General features: G+C 37.0%; 1 protein-coding gene across 8 annotated transcripts in view; it reads right to left on the reverse strand.

Moving 5' to 3' along the window:
* Positions 1–833: 833 nt before the first annotated feature.
* The window catches only part of GRB10 (growth factor receptor bound protein 10), a 144,191-nt gene continuing 126,876 nt past the window's right edge, over positions 834–18,148 (reverse strand). For 3 of the 8 annotated variants that reach the window (XM_021546879.4, XM_021546880.4, XM_085571759.1), the window contains 10 exons: positions 17,042–17,116; positions 13,823–13,960; positions 13,189–13,299; positions 11,854–11,952; positions 10,347–10,424; positions 9,574–9,690; positions 8,632–8,698; positions 7,577–7,664; positions 4,773–4,866; positions 834–3,946 (listed from right to left, as the gene is read on the reverse strand). In XM_021546879.4, coding sequence (XP_021402554.1) covers positions 3,800–3,946; positions 4,773–4,866; positions 7,577–7,664; positions 8,632–8,698; positions 9,574–9,690; positions 10,347–10,424; positions 11,854–11,952; positions 13,189–13,299; positions 13,823–13,960; positions 17,042–17,116 — 1,014 coding nt within the window. In that variant the 3' untranslated portion in view covers positions 834–3,799. Of the gene's footprint in view, positions 3,947–4,772; positions 4,867–7,576; positions 7,665–8,631; positions 8,699–9,205; positions 9,691–10,346; positions 10,425–11,853; positions 11,953–13,188; positions 13,300–13,822; positions 13,961–17,041; positions 17,117–18,148 lie in introns of those variants that run through there. The other 5 variants (XM_085571760.1, XM_085571762.1, XM_085571758.1 and 2 more) reach the window with 3 other exon arrangements.

The raw sequence follows: 18,148 nt of genomic DNA on the forward strand, positions 1-18,148 counted from the left end.
ATAGAAAAAAAAACTTGCAGAATATCAAAATCCAAAGTACTCTGCCTCTATGTGCTGATGAATGAATTTTATCATGCTAACATATTAATTAATTCATGATGTTGTGCAATATGGAGATATCACATGGAGATATAGCATGCAGAAGCCAGAGTGGAATACATTTGATGGCTTCTATGGATTTACAAGGAGGAAACAGGAAAGGATTGTCCAAAAATATAAAAGTGAAATATTCCCAACCTTCTGGTTTTTTATCTGCCAGAAGAATCACCAGTCCCTCCACCCCACTCTTCCACCCTCCTGGATTTTTTAAGTAAAGATGTGTTTTGTGCAGATGGTGCTTTTCCACACAAATTCTGATAGACCACTCAAATACAAGGACTACAGGCGTATTATTATTTACAGGGGTAACTAATTACTTTCTGGAAGTACTATTGAGAAGTTTTCTGATCCAAGAGCTATCAGGCCAATAAAGTGTTTTATGCAGGGTGTGCATTTGCAATGAGTTACAACTTTATGACCTGAAAGTTGGTCATAGTATGTTGTTCTGATATGTTCCCAAATGAATACTGTAAATATCATAACAGAATATCCCCAGTAATTTTTCTTCAACAAAAGGAGTGAATAAGTTCTTTGCTAAATAAAATGCAGTCTATCCTAATAGGAATCTTAAAGACGGAACAGTCAGAATAAAGGTATCTTTTAGATTGTGTTCTCCTCTTCACATTTCCTAAAAGCTGTTTAACATGACCTACCCAATGAAACTGAATTAAGGCAAGAGATACACAGTGCAGTGATATATCCAAAGGACGACATTCATTCAAATATAAAATGAATAGCATTGTATTAACGTTTATTTCTAATTACAAGAAACAGAATATCAGTCCCTTATTTGTACAAAAATACCTGAAAGATTACAATTAGGTTCACAAGCCAAAAAGCTATTTACAGTATGAAGCAAAGCATATTGAATAAAGGTTTTGTCTCTTAAGTTAATACCTTTTGCATTCCCTGAAACTTTAAACTTTATTCCATTTTACAGTCACTAAATCTTGCATTGTGACAATATAATTTACGATAAGCAAGTCTTGCCACTGGAAAGGTGCATTGATTGGTCAAACTGTCAGGTATTTAGTGCAGAAAAGATAAGACAAAACATCTAAACTGAGGCACGTGTTTCTTCAAGATTAATTAACAAATAAAAAGGTTTTTGTACTTTAACACCTATCGTAACATAACTTAACTAGTAACCTCATTACCAAAATGGTTTGGCATTTTCCTTCTCAACATATTCAAGATTGCTACATGAAGTATTTATTTAGAAAATAAAATCACAGGCAAAAAGATAAAAATTCAACAGGCTCCAAAACAACCCTGAGCATCCCCTTTACATTCATGTCATTTAAATACAAAAATAAGAGTCAAATGTCCTTCAGTCCTTGGTATTCTGAGCTGGCAGCCAGCTGAATCTGTTGGAAAACTAAGGTGGCATTGACTGTTTTCCAGCAGAAAGAAGACAAAGCAGTGATCTGCTTAAGTAAGATTGTTGCCACTTTGAAGGTGGTCACTTTCTCAAAACAGCTCACTTTAGCTGGGAAGAGTACAAAATACTAAGTCAACCATCTACATACAAAAATCATGGTTCATAGTCAAACTTTTATTTTCAATTTAAATAAGATGCAAAGTTTTTTTTTTTATATAAATATGAAACACTGCAAATACTATCTGCCTACTGGGAAAAATGCATGGTTGTCACTAAGCTATGTAAACAGAAAAACTTAAAACTACAGCATAAATGGTCTTATTAAACTGGTAATGTAGTCAATACAAGTATCTTTTTTCTCCTAATAGGGGCCAAATAGAAGCATGCAAAGTGAAGTCAGACTTAAGTTAGCTTAATTTCAAGGTTTTAAAATACATTGTCTAGAAAGTAGGAACACTCATTTCACTATGTACAATTAAAAAAAGCAAAACAAAACAAAACAAAAACAGCTTCTACTAAAAACAAAATCAAGTTTCTTCATTTTTAGTATCTAGACATTAAATGGAAAAAAATACTAAATGTGTTCTGTAAACTAAAATACAGTGTTTCTATACCATTGACATAGTTTAAGCTGATATGGACGACTCAGGCAGGTTATGGTTTGTCTTAAGCTATTCTTAACACTACATGAAGACCTAAAAGTGTAGGACTGGTTTTCCTTCTTTACCCTTTCAGATGGCTAAAATTTCAAACCCAGTGGCAAATATTAAGGATTACCTAGCCTGTGTAAATAATTTATCATTTAACAAATGCTCCGTTCTGCACTACACTCTGCAAGTTCCCAGGGTGGAATACTTCTCACTGTGACTAATGGCACCAAGCACCAGGAAGTTATTTCAGTTCAGACAGTTGCTGAATGAATGGTTGGTTGCAACTGCAGGATCAAGGTGGGACTTGTCTGACTTTAATACTGATTTATCATCAGAAAGAGTTATGGAGTAAACATTAAAGAATTCATTTAAACATTAACAATAAAGTAGTTCTGATGACAAACCAGCACCAGAGCAAGATACATGCTTGTCTGCCACAGGTACTGGTGTGCACTAGCACACATGACACAGGGATCACCAGTTACCTCAACGGATGATATTGCCAGCAGTTACTTCACAATTAAATCTGTTTCTATTCCCAGCATGTTCCTTCTCACCATGTAAACTTTCATGGCCCTACAAGAAGCAGAAGGGGTTCAGTTCTTCTTGTGCCCTATCCCCAGGAGAGCGTTGTGTCACTGTAGCTTTACTCTATTGAAAGAGCTCTTTGAAACAGTCTGAAAATTCAAGGAGCTATAAAGCTAAAAACACTGGTTTTTAGATTTTTTTTTTTTATTTTGTCATACTACGACTACCTGCAGAAGAATCTTCTCACAAAAAATGGTGGTTTCAAATACAAGTGTAGTTATTCAGTCCTACTCTATTTAGTAACAGTAAGTTTCCTCAGGAAAACAGTCAAAAGGCTGTAAAAAACAAACCACCACTCCAACAATAAAAATTTGTGCATAGAATCTAATACAGTCTCTGCATGACTGGATGCCACTAATATGCCATCAACACACTACAGCCATAATGCTACAAGTCAACAGTTTTAAAAGTACGTATATTGGTGGTATGTTCTTTTAGAATTGTATCCTCATTGCTTCTTCAAAGACATCGGCAGATCATTGAACCTCAGGTCTCCAGAGAAGTACTGAGACATACGTGCACACACACACACAAACTTCTTGATTTTCTTCTAGATCCTTTTAGACTGAAGCATTCCATACATTTTAGGGTGTAGATTAATACCCAACTCCTGCATGAATTTTAAAAGCCACATCAGCTCCTAATATAGGCTGCATACAATATCCGAAACAAAGTAGGAGTGCAAAAAAAGTGATCAATACAAAAAGTAAACACACTAGTCTTAATTGTCAAGATTATTCCAGGGCAAGAGTTCTTTTCAAAGATTTCTCTTCACACTTGTTCCTGTTAAGTGGCCCAGCCAAGATAGTTTCCAGTTTTGTTTCAAATTTACTCATTGTTTTACAGACCCTCCCCCCATTTTTGGGATGCTGGGACACTCAGCAGCAATCACTCTTAGGTGTTAGACAAACCAGCAATCTTGGTCTGTTGGCACCTGTCGAATCCATCCCTTTCAGAGTCCCAAGGTGCATAATATTTATTTTTTTAACCAACTTACAAATCTGCCAATTCCCCAGTGTCAACGTTCTCTTACATTTACTCTTCTAACAAATCCAGTCTTCAGCAAGAGTCAGATTTGAGGTCATAAGGCCACTCGGATGCAGTGGTGTTTGAGTTTGCAGGGCAAGACTCCTTTGTTTAGTTGATAGAATTCAACAAGCTGAATTAGATCACTGAATTTGGTGTTCCCATCATCCAGACTGAAAAATATCTGTCCATCATCTTCACACTAGGAAAACAAAACATCATTTTCAAGTTAGGCTGCACATGAAGAGATACACAAGTGGAAAAACTTAGAGAGTACCACTATGTGTGAGATAAATAAATTATGAGCACTCAGTTGGCACTTGATTGCATAAACAACCCAGTGCCTGCAGTTCTTTATGAAACCATGCACAGGGCTAGAAAAAACATACCTTAACCCAACTTGCAACATTTTGCTTATGAAAGTGAAAACTTCTGGGCACACTAATTGAAAGTTGCACAGACAGCACTGGCATTCATTAAATAAAAGAAAAATACCCCAAAAGGAATTGTTAAATGTTTGTAAAATTGGCTAGCTAAACAACGGAAGAGGGTTTGGAACAATAAAATGTCTACATAATCTAAAATTTTTCATGCTTTTTTGGATCAAGATAAAAATCAAATTGTTTTCCAACATCTCAGTGTAATGTTATTTGAAGCTCAACATTATTGGATAACTTTCAGAATAAAACTTTTTAAAGTTTCCCAGCGTTATTCTGTTTGCTTAATTTAGAAGGGAGACAACAGTTGCTGTTGTCTCTGATAGTCACAGAGAACAAGTTCTGTGCATTACACAGACTTGTGTAATGTAGTGACTTACACTAGTTTTCCAGAAATGTTAACCAATAATTTTAATCAGACATTTGACTGATTAAAGACTATTCTAAAGAATATTCGGTTATATATTTGCTAATGGAAACATCCTTGTTAGTTACATCAGTAATTAATAACAGATCTCCTCAGATGTTGGCAAAAGCTTAATGGTTTAAAATTTTGGGGATTTTTATAAGTATCAGAAATAATCTACTTACCGGCAAGATTTGAAAATGCTTTATTTTTTGATGATGGCATAACGTAAGTACAAATGCCTTTGGATTGCTTTGGCTGTCCCGGAGAAGAAATAATCTAGGAGAGAACATTTTTAAGAACAAAATTAATACCTCCATCTGTTTGTTCTTAAATAATCAGAAATACTAAGCAATATTGTGCCGCTGCAGAGCTCTTTTTTAGTGGCATTAAGAGGTGGTTCTGTAACTGGCAATTTGCTTTCTATTATTATACCACGACTGCAACATTAACAGACAAAGAAATATGAAATGCAAGATACACAATGGTAGTTCTTCCCCTAAGAATGTACCTATTTTTTAAAGGTTCCCTCTAACTCAGCTTTCCATTAATTATATATGCTCTCATGAAGAAAATGTTATCATTTAATTCTAGAGAAAATCTGAATTTCTGTAGATGGGAAAGTAATATATGGGAATCTATTCCCACTACAATGACTTTTCACAGAAATCCAGTGTCAGCAAAATTATGTGTAGGTTAAATGGCTGCAATTGCACAGAAACAGCTCAATACTTTCTTAAAATTATTTACCAGTTAAGTAGCTTCCAAATTATCAAGATGGGGAAAACACACAATGATTTTTCCTCTAGAACAGTCACAGTATTTTCCCCTCAGTATGTGGGAAAAAAAATGTACATTAGGTGTACAGCTACCAATATACACCAGGTAGCTGTCACTTTTAAGTTAACCTACAAACTGAAGTCCTATCCCAAATGGACTTTATTTAACATCCATACTGGGAAGAGGAGAAAAAAAGCTAGATAAAAAACCCTGTGTTTCCTCCTCTTGATATTTATGAACTATGGAAGCAGATCCTCTCCATGCCACAGGAGAAAATAATATATCTATGGCAGAACATTTACAGCACTAAGCACAAGTGGATTTGAGAGATGGCTGAGCACAGGACTGGGGCAGGCCTCTTAATTGCTGACCACTAAGCAAGGAACACACTTTTCTCCAAGGTGCACTTGAAAGAACTGCTTCTAGTCTTAAGAACCCAAAAGAATTCACTCCAGCTCCTCAGAACTGATTGAGAAATGTCAGTACCAGAAAAATGCACCATCATAACCAGAGTGAGTTCAGTATTCAGAGACAGGCATGTCTTGCCACTCTCAGAAACCATGTATGGTATTTGAACATTCCATTGTAATCCTAGAAAGACTAAATGTGTGGAAAAGGGAGAAAAGCCTTTATAAATTAGGATCCATGTGAGGGAGAAAGGCCATGCCTGCCCTGTGGTTGCTGCAGTTCATGCAGGTATCTCTCAATTATTTTCCATCTAGCTGTTTCATATCTCGCATGATATTGTAAGCTGGTGGCATAAAGCAAAGGTCTGCACAACTGATGGTGCAACTGTTTTTTCAACCTCTGGCAGCTGCCACACAAACAATAACTACAAAAAGAGATGCACCCTCAGCAAGAACTTTCAGTGATATCCAAGACAGCAGCATCAGTTGCTTGTATTTGTTGACCCTCTTCCAAAAACCATCAGGAGACTGTTAACTTTCTACCTACTTTTGTTTAAGAACACACAGAGCAGGAAAACATAGGTAAGAGTTTTCCACCATGAAAATCATGATCCTTAGATCTCAGAGCACATAGGTAACCTGGTTCTTTTGTCACTGCTGGTGGACCTTACTATGGCCAAATTAACCAATTTTTACATTCCACAGTTTACATTAATCAGTAAGCTGATTAGGCACAAATTTAACACAGCATCAAGCACATTAACACATTTATGAAGGATAAATCAAGAAGGATGGGCCACCAGATTCCTAAGGCAACAAGAAAAAATGAGCCCAAGATTATAACATGAGAAAACTAGAAACTCGAAAAGTCGACAGCTCTCCTTTGCTTTCTCAGCTTCTCCTTTCTGTTGAACCTGCTTAGCTAAAACTCCCTGTCTAGCCTTAGACTAGACAAAAACCCCCAAAAATAAGCAAACACTGCTTGATGAATATATATATATATATATATATATATATATATATATATATATATACACTACCAATTTCTACTTCACTAATGTATTTTAGTCTTCAGAAAGATTAGTGTTGCTTCTGAATCAGAAAATGCTGAAGAAAGGTTTGAACTTCACTGTCTCCTGTGAAGCCAACGTGGATGTTTCTACCTTAACCTTGAGAGTAATGAAGACAGTGAACCAAAGGCAACCATGTCTTTCCCATCCTACAAGTCAACAATGCTGAATGCAGTTCAAGCAATTTCCCTTCAATAACCATAATGCTGTATAAATAAGGAAAACAGAGATGCTCAGAAGGTACTTAAATCTTGACCACAGACATATAAGAGAGTGCTGGAACAGGTACTTCTATTCCTTTGCTCTAGAACAGAAATAGTGAGCAAGCACCATTAGCTGCTCTGATTCATGCAGAAGAGCACGGATGGCTGATTATAAATTTGTTGGCAAATGGTTAGGTACAGCTTTGCCTGAAAAATATAGCTTCAACGCATATTAAAAGAATTAACTGTTTTTGAATTCTAACATTGTCTAAAACTTGACTACTTCTGTTGGAAAAAAAGAAAAAATTAAGTGTATTTTAAGATTTTACTTTTCAAATTAAAAGTTAGGATCCACTCCTATAAGCACACACTCTGACTTTTTGGAATCCAGGCAGGTTAAAATGGGACTACTCAGTGATCAGGTTACTCAGAAGTGCTCATAAATCTGTAAACTATTACAGCATAAGTTGTGCTCTCATTTGTAAAGCTCACTGTCAGATCATAAATACTGAGCAACAAGAATACCTACCCATCTACAAGCCCTTGTTGCTTAATAATCCTGTGAGACTCTTCTCTAGAGATTCTGCCATGAAACCAGTGCTGTGTCCTATGAATAACTGGAGGTGAGAGGAAAAAGAGGGAGAGGATGGTTAAAATCAGTTACATAAGCAACCATTTTTTCCACATACTAATTATTTAAACATTTTAAAAGTGGGTATAGTTCTCTTACAGAATAGAAAATATCTTCCATCAACATATATAAAAAAATGCATCTACTTAATATACCATGTAGAGAGGCATCATATCTCCATGTATTTTCCGATTTGGAGATATACAATTAGGTAAACAAGAGAAGTCTCTTATAATACTCCCTTCTCTTAGCTTATTGAGCATACAGGGACTAACATTCCTTAGAATTCAATGTATAAGCTAATGAGTTAGAAACAACTCCCTCTAAATCTCAAATAAAGAAATGCACTTTAGATAGTGCTTTCAAGAGCCAAGTTAGCCCCCAATCTTTTTGTCTTTATTTTTTTGTTCTTCAAATGGTATTTTAAAATTCTGTTAACAGAATAGCAAGAGAAAATAGCTGTGTTTCTTCCACAAAGGTTAGGATATTAATATGAAATTTCTTCTTGTTTTAATAAATTTACAGTCTCAAAGAAATTTTGAGGACTTGCATATTTTACATTTTTCAGTTATTATGGAAAAAAATTCTATTTTGAAAACTCTCATTTCTACTCTTTAATAAAAGATCACTCATTGACTTTCCTTGTCCAAAATGCCAAATTACCTGCTGGATTTTTTTAAACAGAAATATTTATGGAGTGTCTATTTTTACAAAATACAAGTTTCAAAAGACTAGTCCTAGAGAAAAGCTTGAGTGGGCCATTGAATGAAAACAAGTCCCTTCTGCAGTGTCTGTATGGTGGGCATATTAATGACACAGGAACTACTGATAAGGATTGTATTTGACATCAAGGCATTCATACTACATGACTGCACTCTGTGTCTGTATGAAATGTACTTTTTTTTTACCCATGGAGACCTCTGATACTATGGTTACAAACCATCAGAATTTACCTGTACTCAGTGTGGAAGGATGGAGTGGACTTTGGCTACCCAAGATGTTCATTCTTGTGCTACGTTTCTATAGAGAAAATGAATTACCGTTAAATCCACACTAACGTCTCAGGAGAAGAGAATTAGTGCACATGCAATATAGATTAAATTTACAGGAAACTGGGGGCTGGGCAGATTTAATGCAAGGATGAGAAAAAGAAATGCAACTTTGAAGGGGGCTAATCTACAAGCAGCAGCTCATTTCAGTTGGCTTAAAACACAAGCCAGATGTTAATGATGAAAGCTCAGTATCTTTAAAAAAAAAAAAGGAAAAAAAAAGACAGAAAAAAGAAAAAATAAAAGACTGATATGTTTCTGCTCAGGCAAAACACCAGGCACTCAGTAAATCAAGCAGTATTTCCCTCCCGTACATAAAGCACCAGCTAATGCTTCAGTAATGACTCCTTTTCCCTAAAAGACGAGCATGTGGGAAAACTTGTACTGCAGCTGTCTGTCCACAAGACACTATAAACAAGTTACATCAGTTTTCATTGCAAGAGGTCCTGCCTCTTGTATATTCTGCAATTAAACTTACTGGGAGCAAGCCATTAGTCAGAGCCCCAGCCTCTTCCATGTGGGGAAGCATTTAATTTGACATATTCCTCCTCAGAGACTGGTTTTGCAAACTGGCAGTAAAGTTCTGGTGGGTCTGCTTTCCCCCTCAACTTTCCTCTGGACACTAGGGGGACAGAGAAGCAGTGGTAGAAGGTTGTTGTGAATGTGACAGTTTTGCTAAAGATGGATATTGACTTTCAGATCTGCATGCTTGCAGTGTGATTGCTTCAGGTCGGAGCTAAGCTATACTGTGACCAGCACTGCACTAACATCATAGCACACTCTGTGTTTTGGCTCTCAACAGACACTTACTGATTGCAAAAATAGAAAAGAAGAGAAGATAGCTACCCTCCAAGCATGTCCTTCTTCCAAGGCAGCACTCTGTGCTTCAGCAGGATTTTCAATAACTCTTCCTATTTGCCCCGAAAAATCCATTGCTACTAGTGAGTTTTCAGATACACTTCTCTGAAAAGGAATTTTCACTTATTTCAAAAAACAGGGAAAGGAAAAACCAGCTTGAAAGTTTCACTTCAAACTGTTTTGGTTTCAGAAGACTGTCCAAAGTCCTCCTTCAACAGCACAGAAAATACATCTTATTTTTTTCTCCTTTCAAAAGATCCACAGACACAAAAATAGATGTTTTTTCGACTGCAGGGGAGGGAGACAATTCAAAGGCTCAGAATAAAATCTGTTTGCTCAAGTTGCCCACTTGCCCTATTACTATATTTCAATCATTTTCAGGGCCAGTTGGGATCCAAATATAGGCTCTTCCCTTTTAGGTAGTTAACAGTCAGCTCTTGGTCCAACATATTTTAGGAAATCTACGTGTTAGTTTTGCCAGACCTAAGCTGGCTTCTGCAGAGACAGCCAGATGTCTCTCTGCGCCGTACATCTCAGAGTGTGACGTAGCCAAGATTTTTCAATCATGTGGATCATGTAAGCCTAAGATAATGGAGAGCCAACCACGGAAGCTGTACTCATGCAAAACATGAACTTTACACTGATTTGCTACACAATGATGAATTTACATTTCTTAGTGTAAAATTTTCCACTTTTAAAATGCAAAAGCAGATGTATCTTTTCCAGCATCATACATCAGTGAGGTAAAGTTCATCACTTACTACTGGAGTGGCAAAGTGTGGAAGCATGGCTTTTCGCTGCTGGGGAATTCTGTAATTCTGATACAGTAGCATTCCATACTGCCAACAGAAACACAAGGACATTATTATTCAAATATATACCCTATGAGAAAAACTGTAGTGATTTCTTAATACCACTTTTACACTAGACCAAGGTCTCAAAGCCATTTGTATTGAGTAATAGTGATTGGCAGGTGGTAAAGAGTAAATACGCACAAAAAGTTTTATTTAAAAAATACAAATTTGAGTGATATACACAGGTTATTTTTGCCAGTCTCAGCCACCACCATGTTTTCTTGTAGAACACAAGCTTTCAGTTGAGATCAGAACACACATATTAATTCCCTTCTTTTTACCCTCTAGAACTTAAAAAAATTATGCACAAGACATTCAAACTCAGTTTTCATAATGATAAAAAATAAGGACCTTTCTAATTAGCTAGCTCTTTCGATAAATTTCACTCTCATTTGGTACTTTTCTCATCCTTAAAAAAATAAGGTGATTGAATTCCAGTGATGCCCTTGGTTGAACATGATGAATTTTAGCAACACTTGTAGCTAGGATGGTAGGTAAACACCTACTCAGTGCCTTCCCTAAAGGCACAGTGCTGAAGGAGAGCAACATTGCTTACTGAATATTCTAACTGAAACAATTAATACAATTTCCAAACAGGATAATACAGGACTGTGGAAAGCTAAATGAGATGGTGAATAAAAAGGAGCGTTACGGACACAGCCTTGGGGAAAGCTTTGATTTTCACTGACCTTTAGTCATCTTTTGGTGTGTCTTAAAAACAAAGTAATTTTTTTTTTTTCTGTACACAGGATGTAGTAAGGTAGAGAGAAAAGCACAGCAGTTTTCAAAGCAGAAAAAGACTGAGAACCAAAACAAAATTTATGCACATTTTCCTATGAAGATCAGGAAGTTCTCTCCTTCAAAGGGCACCAAATAATCAGCTTTCTCCTCAGTTCCCTCCATACTGATTTTGTTTCAAAAAGCAGTGAAGCCCCCTATTGTATTATCAAGAAATTTCATAGTGTGCTGTCAGATATGAGTAACTTTCACCCAGATATAGGGCTACTTATTTTGTTACTTCTTCTAATAGAACCTTTAAAAAAATGGGGAAAAAAAAATTGCTAAAGGAATGCTGTTCTGGTAAGAGAACCACTTACCCTTATGAAAACATTTTATTTTTCTTTATGATAACTTGAAAATAACTTGTTAAGCAGGTTTTCTGATCCATTCACATATCTCAAATTTGGATCCAAAACTAAAACTATACTTGATTAATATGTGAAACAATAGATCTCAGTCCCATGCCTAAATTCTTAAGTGTGACAGGTCTGCTTGGCATTTTGCTCTTATCCATATTGTTTTGGAGCAGATGATATTTAAGAACATGTAGGTAATTTCTCATTAACAAAATAACAACTGTCACTTGTTAGAACAATCTAGGTGTAGCTTTGCAAAAGTAGAAGAGATTAGCTACCTTGAGGAGTCGAAAGGCAGTCATCCAGCACGTCCTGCTTTGCTCATCTTCAGCACACAACAACCTCAGTTCCTTAGTTTCATTTCTCACTCTGTTTGGCTTTAAAGTATTACAGAGAAGTCAGATACATTCATTAGAAAACCGGTAACACTGTAAGCTTAGAATCACTGTAAGCAGGGTAGTCAGGAACAGTATTAGTCTAAAGAACGAGCCAGAAAAAGCTCCCACCACACTGAATTTAAAGCTCAGGAGAGGCTGAGCATGCCTTGAAGGAAATCCCTTTCTCAGCTGGGTCTAACAAGACCAAATGTTGGTGCCTCCTGACTTTCAGAAGCTGGGGTCATTGATCCTTGTATGTACCCTCCAACTCAGAGTATTCTGTGATTCTATGGTTTGAAATAACCTGCAGTCCTAGCAGTTTACAGGAACAAGGTACTCAGGCCATGCTAGAACCAGATCTGGGCACTTAGTTTTGTTGAGTTTGATAGTTGGAGGGGTTTTTGGGGGGATTTTTTTGTTGTTGCTGTTGGTTTGGTTTGGTGTTTTTTTGTTTTGTTTTCAAATCTGTGAGAAGTTTTATAAATCCCATTTTGAAATGAAGGATGAAAGTTTCCATAACTGAGGGTAACTGAAAATTTGCTTCCATCAGTTCACGATGTGTCCTGCAGCCAGTTTCTTTGATGTAAACTCTTGCTGTCTAGCTCTGGAATGGCTGCTAGGAAGAAGACTACTTTACTACAGTCATAAAACCATTTCCTGGCCTTATCTTCTTCTCAGAAAATTAGACTTTTCAAACCTTTGAAATACTTTCCAAATGAATCTTTCAGCACAACTGTTTAAAAAAATCTTCAAAGGCAAATAGTTATTCTTACATTAATTTTTCTAAGACAGTCTCCCTCTTTAAATAAAGGCAAACTTCTGGCCCACAATGATAAAATTGCACTCCATCAGAGATCGATCCTTTGCTGCTATATAGTTTTGGTGCTAACTGTCCACAGAAACTTTCCTGTTTGATTAGAGAACTTGGAAAAAGCTTTCATCTGTGAGGTGATCCAAGGCCATCTCACAAGCACACCATGCTTCAGCTCTGAGCTCCTCTTGCACAAAAATTTCCCAAACCAAAGGAGCACCAGATAAAGTGTTAAAGTGTCACAAAAAATGATGACAAGATTCACAGGACATGCCTGCCAAACGAAAGATGTTAAAGATCAAGTCTTTGTGACAGAAAAGGCTTTCAGAGTTTTACATACAAATCCCATTTAGCTGGGGGGTTGGGGTGACTCTGAGCTACCAACGCCGTCTGGAACTTTGGAAGAACTCAGTGAGAACATTTACCTTTATACAAAATCCATACTCTGCAGGGGCATTGTACAACTTCTTGCCTGCTATCAACGAGAAAATATTGCTGTCTTCTAGGTCAGCCAACAATTGCAAATGTCTTGGTTCCTGGGGAAATAACATGATTTAGCACAGGTAAGTGAAAGGTTTTAGAAGATGTGCAAGCTCTGCAGTCTCTCAAGCTCAGCCTCCAACAGAGGGCAGTGCATGAACACTGCTCCTCTCCCCGGCAGCCTCAGATGGCCAAGGCACACACCCCTTAGATACCAGCCTACCAGCAGAAAATGCTTGATACAGGAAGCTCACAAAATACTTATGCAAACCCATCACACTAAAAATGGCCTGGCCTATTACATTGGTCCAAAGAAATCTGAAGGTTAACACAACTTTAGTGGCCACAATGCCTGGCTGGTTTGTTTTTATTTTATAACAAAAGTGTATGGCTGTGTTCATGCATTGAGAGCCCAGGACTCGACTGTCACTTGATCATGCCTTACTTATCTTTTTCTGTGGAACAAGAAAAGGAAACACTGTGTGGAGATTTTAAAATAACATATTTTAAAAATACCCATTGTAAAAGCAGAAAATGGTTTCACATGCTAGGACTGTGCAACTTCTTTTTTAATCTTACCTTTGAAGTTCCTTTTGTAGAACAATAAAGTCCTGATCTCCTCAAACACATAAACAGTTTCTTCCATGATTTCCTACCCAGCTCTTTCACATGCAAGAAACCTTGAATTTCAGGGCAGCTACTGGAGTTTAAAAAGTTCTGTTGGAGAGGAAAATGTAGATAAACAGTGTATCCTATGGATGAATTGTAAAATTGTCACTGTGTTTGCAGAACGGAGAAGAAAATGGCAAATTGCTTTGCTGACTTGAGGTGCAGTTTCACACTAGGCTTAAACTGACCTAATGTTTAATCTGATTTACAATCAAAACATATATTCCTGCTCCTCCATTGTGTTTACCTGGCCATCTCCTCCTGCAACTGACACCTTCCTATTCTCTGTGTCAAGACTTAAATCTCAAAAAAGCTACTGCTTCTCTGTATTCCCATTCGTCTTGCACCTGGCCTGAAGGGAGAGAAAGTAAGCTTATTAGTTCTTAAGATAATACCTTGTCACAGAAATTTTGGCAAATTGTCTAACTTGGAAACACTGGACAAAATCTCCATCTTTATCCTAAAGTTTTTGAAACGGAAGAGCCTATTTCAGGATTTCAAGTTGTCCCAAGACAAGAGGTATAACAGACAATAAGAGTATTTAACTGAAAATGAAATGTAGAGCAGTCAAATAAGTGCCAGCAATTACACCAGACCACAGGATCAAAAAGCATTTAAATTCTTGATATAAGTAGAGGAACCACATACAAAATAATTAGATCTGTGATACATCACAAGAAGGAAGAATTAATTATGGTAGGAGAACGGATGGATTGCTCCCTTATTACAACAGGCCAGGCTTTTAAATGACAGAGGGCTTGATCATTAGGTTAAATGCCAAATTAACAAACGGAATAAGTATGAAGAAAAATGCATAAATCTAGTTAGCTTAGATGTCTCAGCAATTCTTCAAAGTTGTGTTTTGGTATGGACAATACCCACAGGAAACAAAACCACAAACAGCACCCTGTGTCAGAATTCTTACTTCCATTAAACCCTAATTTTTTTTCCAGTCCTCCTCCTCATCTCATCTAACAGAATAGGAAAAAGAACAATCAATTTTCTTGCTGTTTGTACTATGAATCCACTTGTCAGCTGTGAAAGGGAAAGACCAAAAGGAGAACAGATTCTTTTTGTCCAGTCAGTTAAAACAAAAGTAAACTAAGATGGCAAGCTTTTTTGCATGTCAGAGCCAGGTCGAGACTAAGGAAAACAGATCCCACTGGTTTTAATGCTGTTGTCATGACTAAAAATACTGGCTCTAAATGCAGTATATGATATCATGAGATTATATTCAATATTCTTCCCTGTCATGTGTGTAATTAAAGCCAGTGAAATAGCTCAGTGTCTAAGGTGGCCGCAGATACAACATGCTTAATGACTACTAGGCTGCAGGAGGTTTACCTTGAATAAATTACAACTGCCATTTAAATTCTGAAAAATGGTTGTGTGTTTTTCAAAAGAAGTACTTAATATAAAAATCATAATAAAAATATTTTCTATAGGTAAACAGTGAACTAGAAGGAATATGCTCACCCTCTTTCCCCCACCCTCTTGTGTTGTTAACACCCATGACATGCATCTTCAGGATTGCACCTGACTGCATCTTTCTGAGCCTTCCCAGAAGCAAACTCATACCTCATGAGACTGTAAGGATTTCCTTTTGCTACCACTTGAGTTACCCTCAGAACTTTTCCATCTTCAAGAACAAATTGCTCTTTTGGTGGGTCCTATTGCTTGTATTAACAAGCAAATTCAATTCTCCACCTAAATTACAGGAAGAAGGGTCCAAGGTGTGAAGACCTCTTTTCCTACCAGTCTGTGGCAGTGCCAGTCCATGCCAGTTTTTGTTCCTGATTATCACCTCATTGCACATGATTGTCATTTATAATTCCAGTAATTGGCTTGATTTTTTTTGTTGTTTGATTGTTTCCCAGATGTAAGTGCATACTAATGTTTTAAATTCTTCTCAGTGAATGTGGAACCAGATTTTAATGGACTTTGGTATGGTTATAAGACAAAATGTGTGCACTGGATCAAAAGTCAGTGGAAACTTGTCTTTAAACAGAGAATCAGTGTATGTTTGCAAACATGCAAAATGACAGAAATCAAGCTAAAATCAGTTACTTGTATGTTTATATTCTTCATACATTTGTGCTTCTGCTTTATAATTTGCCTGTTATTCATTGATACTGTCTTCCAGGCATCATGTTTGTATGTTCTTAGTACAGTACTTACTAAATAAATAGTGCTTTTATTTTGCTCTGGAGTTGAATGTCCGCAAGTTGAGAAAACAAGTGAAGTGAAAAGGATTTATAGACTATGGGGCTTAGATTGGAGTGCTAAAATTGAGACATTTAAGTGAATCAGTTACTGGTCAGAGAGGTAGCCCACCCTCCAGCACCATCCTTGAAGGCCAACTATGCCACCACCTCGTTCCTTTGTGAGCAAGGAAGAAACTGTAGAGTGACATCAAAACTTCAGCATAAATGCAGCGCACATGCCGCCACCATGCAGATTGCACAACTCTACCAACACATACGAATAAGGAACACCCTGCAATTTAACCTGGGGAGCTTTAAATGGGATTACTTTGCAAATACTGTGTACGAATTTCTACTTGCACTTATTTCTTAGGGCATTAGTTTTCTATACAAAAGAGCAGCTAGTTGGCTGAACCATGGGGAAGTTGATCCTTATTGTTAATTCTTGCCAGGCACAAACATGGGACACAAAAAGCAAAAGCAAAACCTCTCATCATCTCAAACTCATCTTCTAATATCCACTTGCATTTTTAAACTTTCTCCTGTGCTATGATGTGGAGTACAGAAGAGTACTTCTCTTCTGCCTTTTATAAAAGGTATATTTGTTTTTCTAGAAATATACCCACCAAGATTGTTTGTGAGTAACAAGAGGTGGCTAAACCAGATAACCACAGAGTAAGTTGAGCATTTATGGAACAAATATGTATGACCATAGCTATGAATACTTTGTGTTTACAATATACACTTCAATGCCACTGGGTAAGATCTTTGTCAGGTATTTTCAATATTAGCCCCATATGCTACTTCACTATACTGGTCTTTCTCTGACTATTTTCCATGCCGTTGAATTTTCTTCCTTCCTTCCTGCCTGCCTCTCAATCCCTCCCCCTCCACCTTCTTTATCCACACTGATATTTTACAGTACCTGCAAAAGTTGTGACTGTGGGATACTGCCATTTGTTTGCTGGCACCAGGCAACCATTTGTTCGGGAAAGAAATTCTAGACACAAAAAGAAGACAATTGGAAGTCACTTTATATTTAAACACTTAGAGAACTTGTGACATTTTCTTCCAGTCATCATTTTTTTTTTTTTTGACTGTGACTATTAAATCAATTTGGAGACCCCTGACACAGAAAGTAATACTAGGGCTTTTCAAGTGCAGTTCTTCCCTTCCTTCTGCTCACCAGATGCCCATGCAGACAGATTGTGGGTTTTTAAAATATCTGATATGCAGCATTTCCTAAATGCATCTTCCTCTCATTTCCTCTTCTACTGAGGACTTTTGGGGATCTCTAACAGGCTCTATTTTCTTGGGAAGATTAGGATGAATGGTCCTGCAAGTTGAGTATGCAGTGACTCCTTGCTTATTGCACCAATCACTTGATTTCAGATTTATTCCTCCACTTCCCCTTTCATCTGCTATGTTTTAAAATTCCTGTATAATTTGGTACACTGAATTTACTATACACAGCAATGACAGGAAATCATTCTTGAAGTTTTTAAACATTATTTGAAGCATGGAGGCATCCAAAAATGCCTGAAATAAAACAATGACTGATTATAACAAGATGAATCACAACAAAAACATTTCCAGTTTAGAACATTTGTCACTTTTCAGGCAATATAAATTTCAGTCTTTAGGGCATAAAGAGAAGGGCTGAGGAGGGATCACCCTTCTGCCAGGTAAGTTGCACAATGAGTTATGAAAGCTAACATTTACCAGCCTCTCTTGAGTAGAAACAGTGCCATATGGCAACAGCTAATGCAACGGATAGGGAGCCTTCGCATTCATACGCCACAAGAATGATTTATTCTGTGATTGCAGGAGCCTGGGACTGAATGCCAAGCATTCTGGGTTTTACTCCCATGCTTTGTTATTAATTAAAATATACCACATGAAACTAATGCGCTAGCTCCTATGATACCAAAACTTCTGTACAACGCTCAGATGCTCATAGGCTATCAGATGGTGAGATCAACAGAAGTGAAAAACTAGGAACATTCCTTGTACAGAAACGTTTCACAGACTA

Source organism: Lonchura striata, chromosome 2 (genome assembly GCF_050655825.1).
Source record: "Lonchura striata isolate lonStrDom1 chromosome 2, ASM5065582v1, whole genome shotgun sequence".
NCBI lineage: Eukaryota > Metazoa > Chordata > Aves > Passeriformes > Estrildidae > Lonchura > Lonchura striata.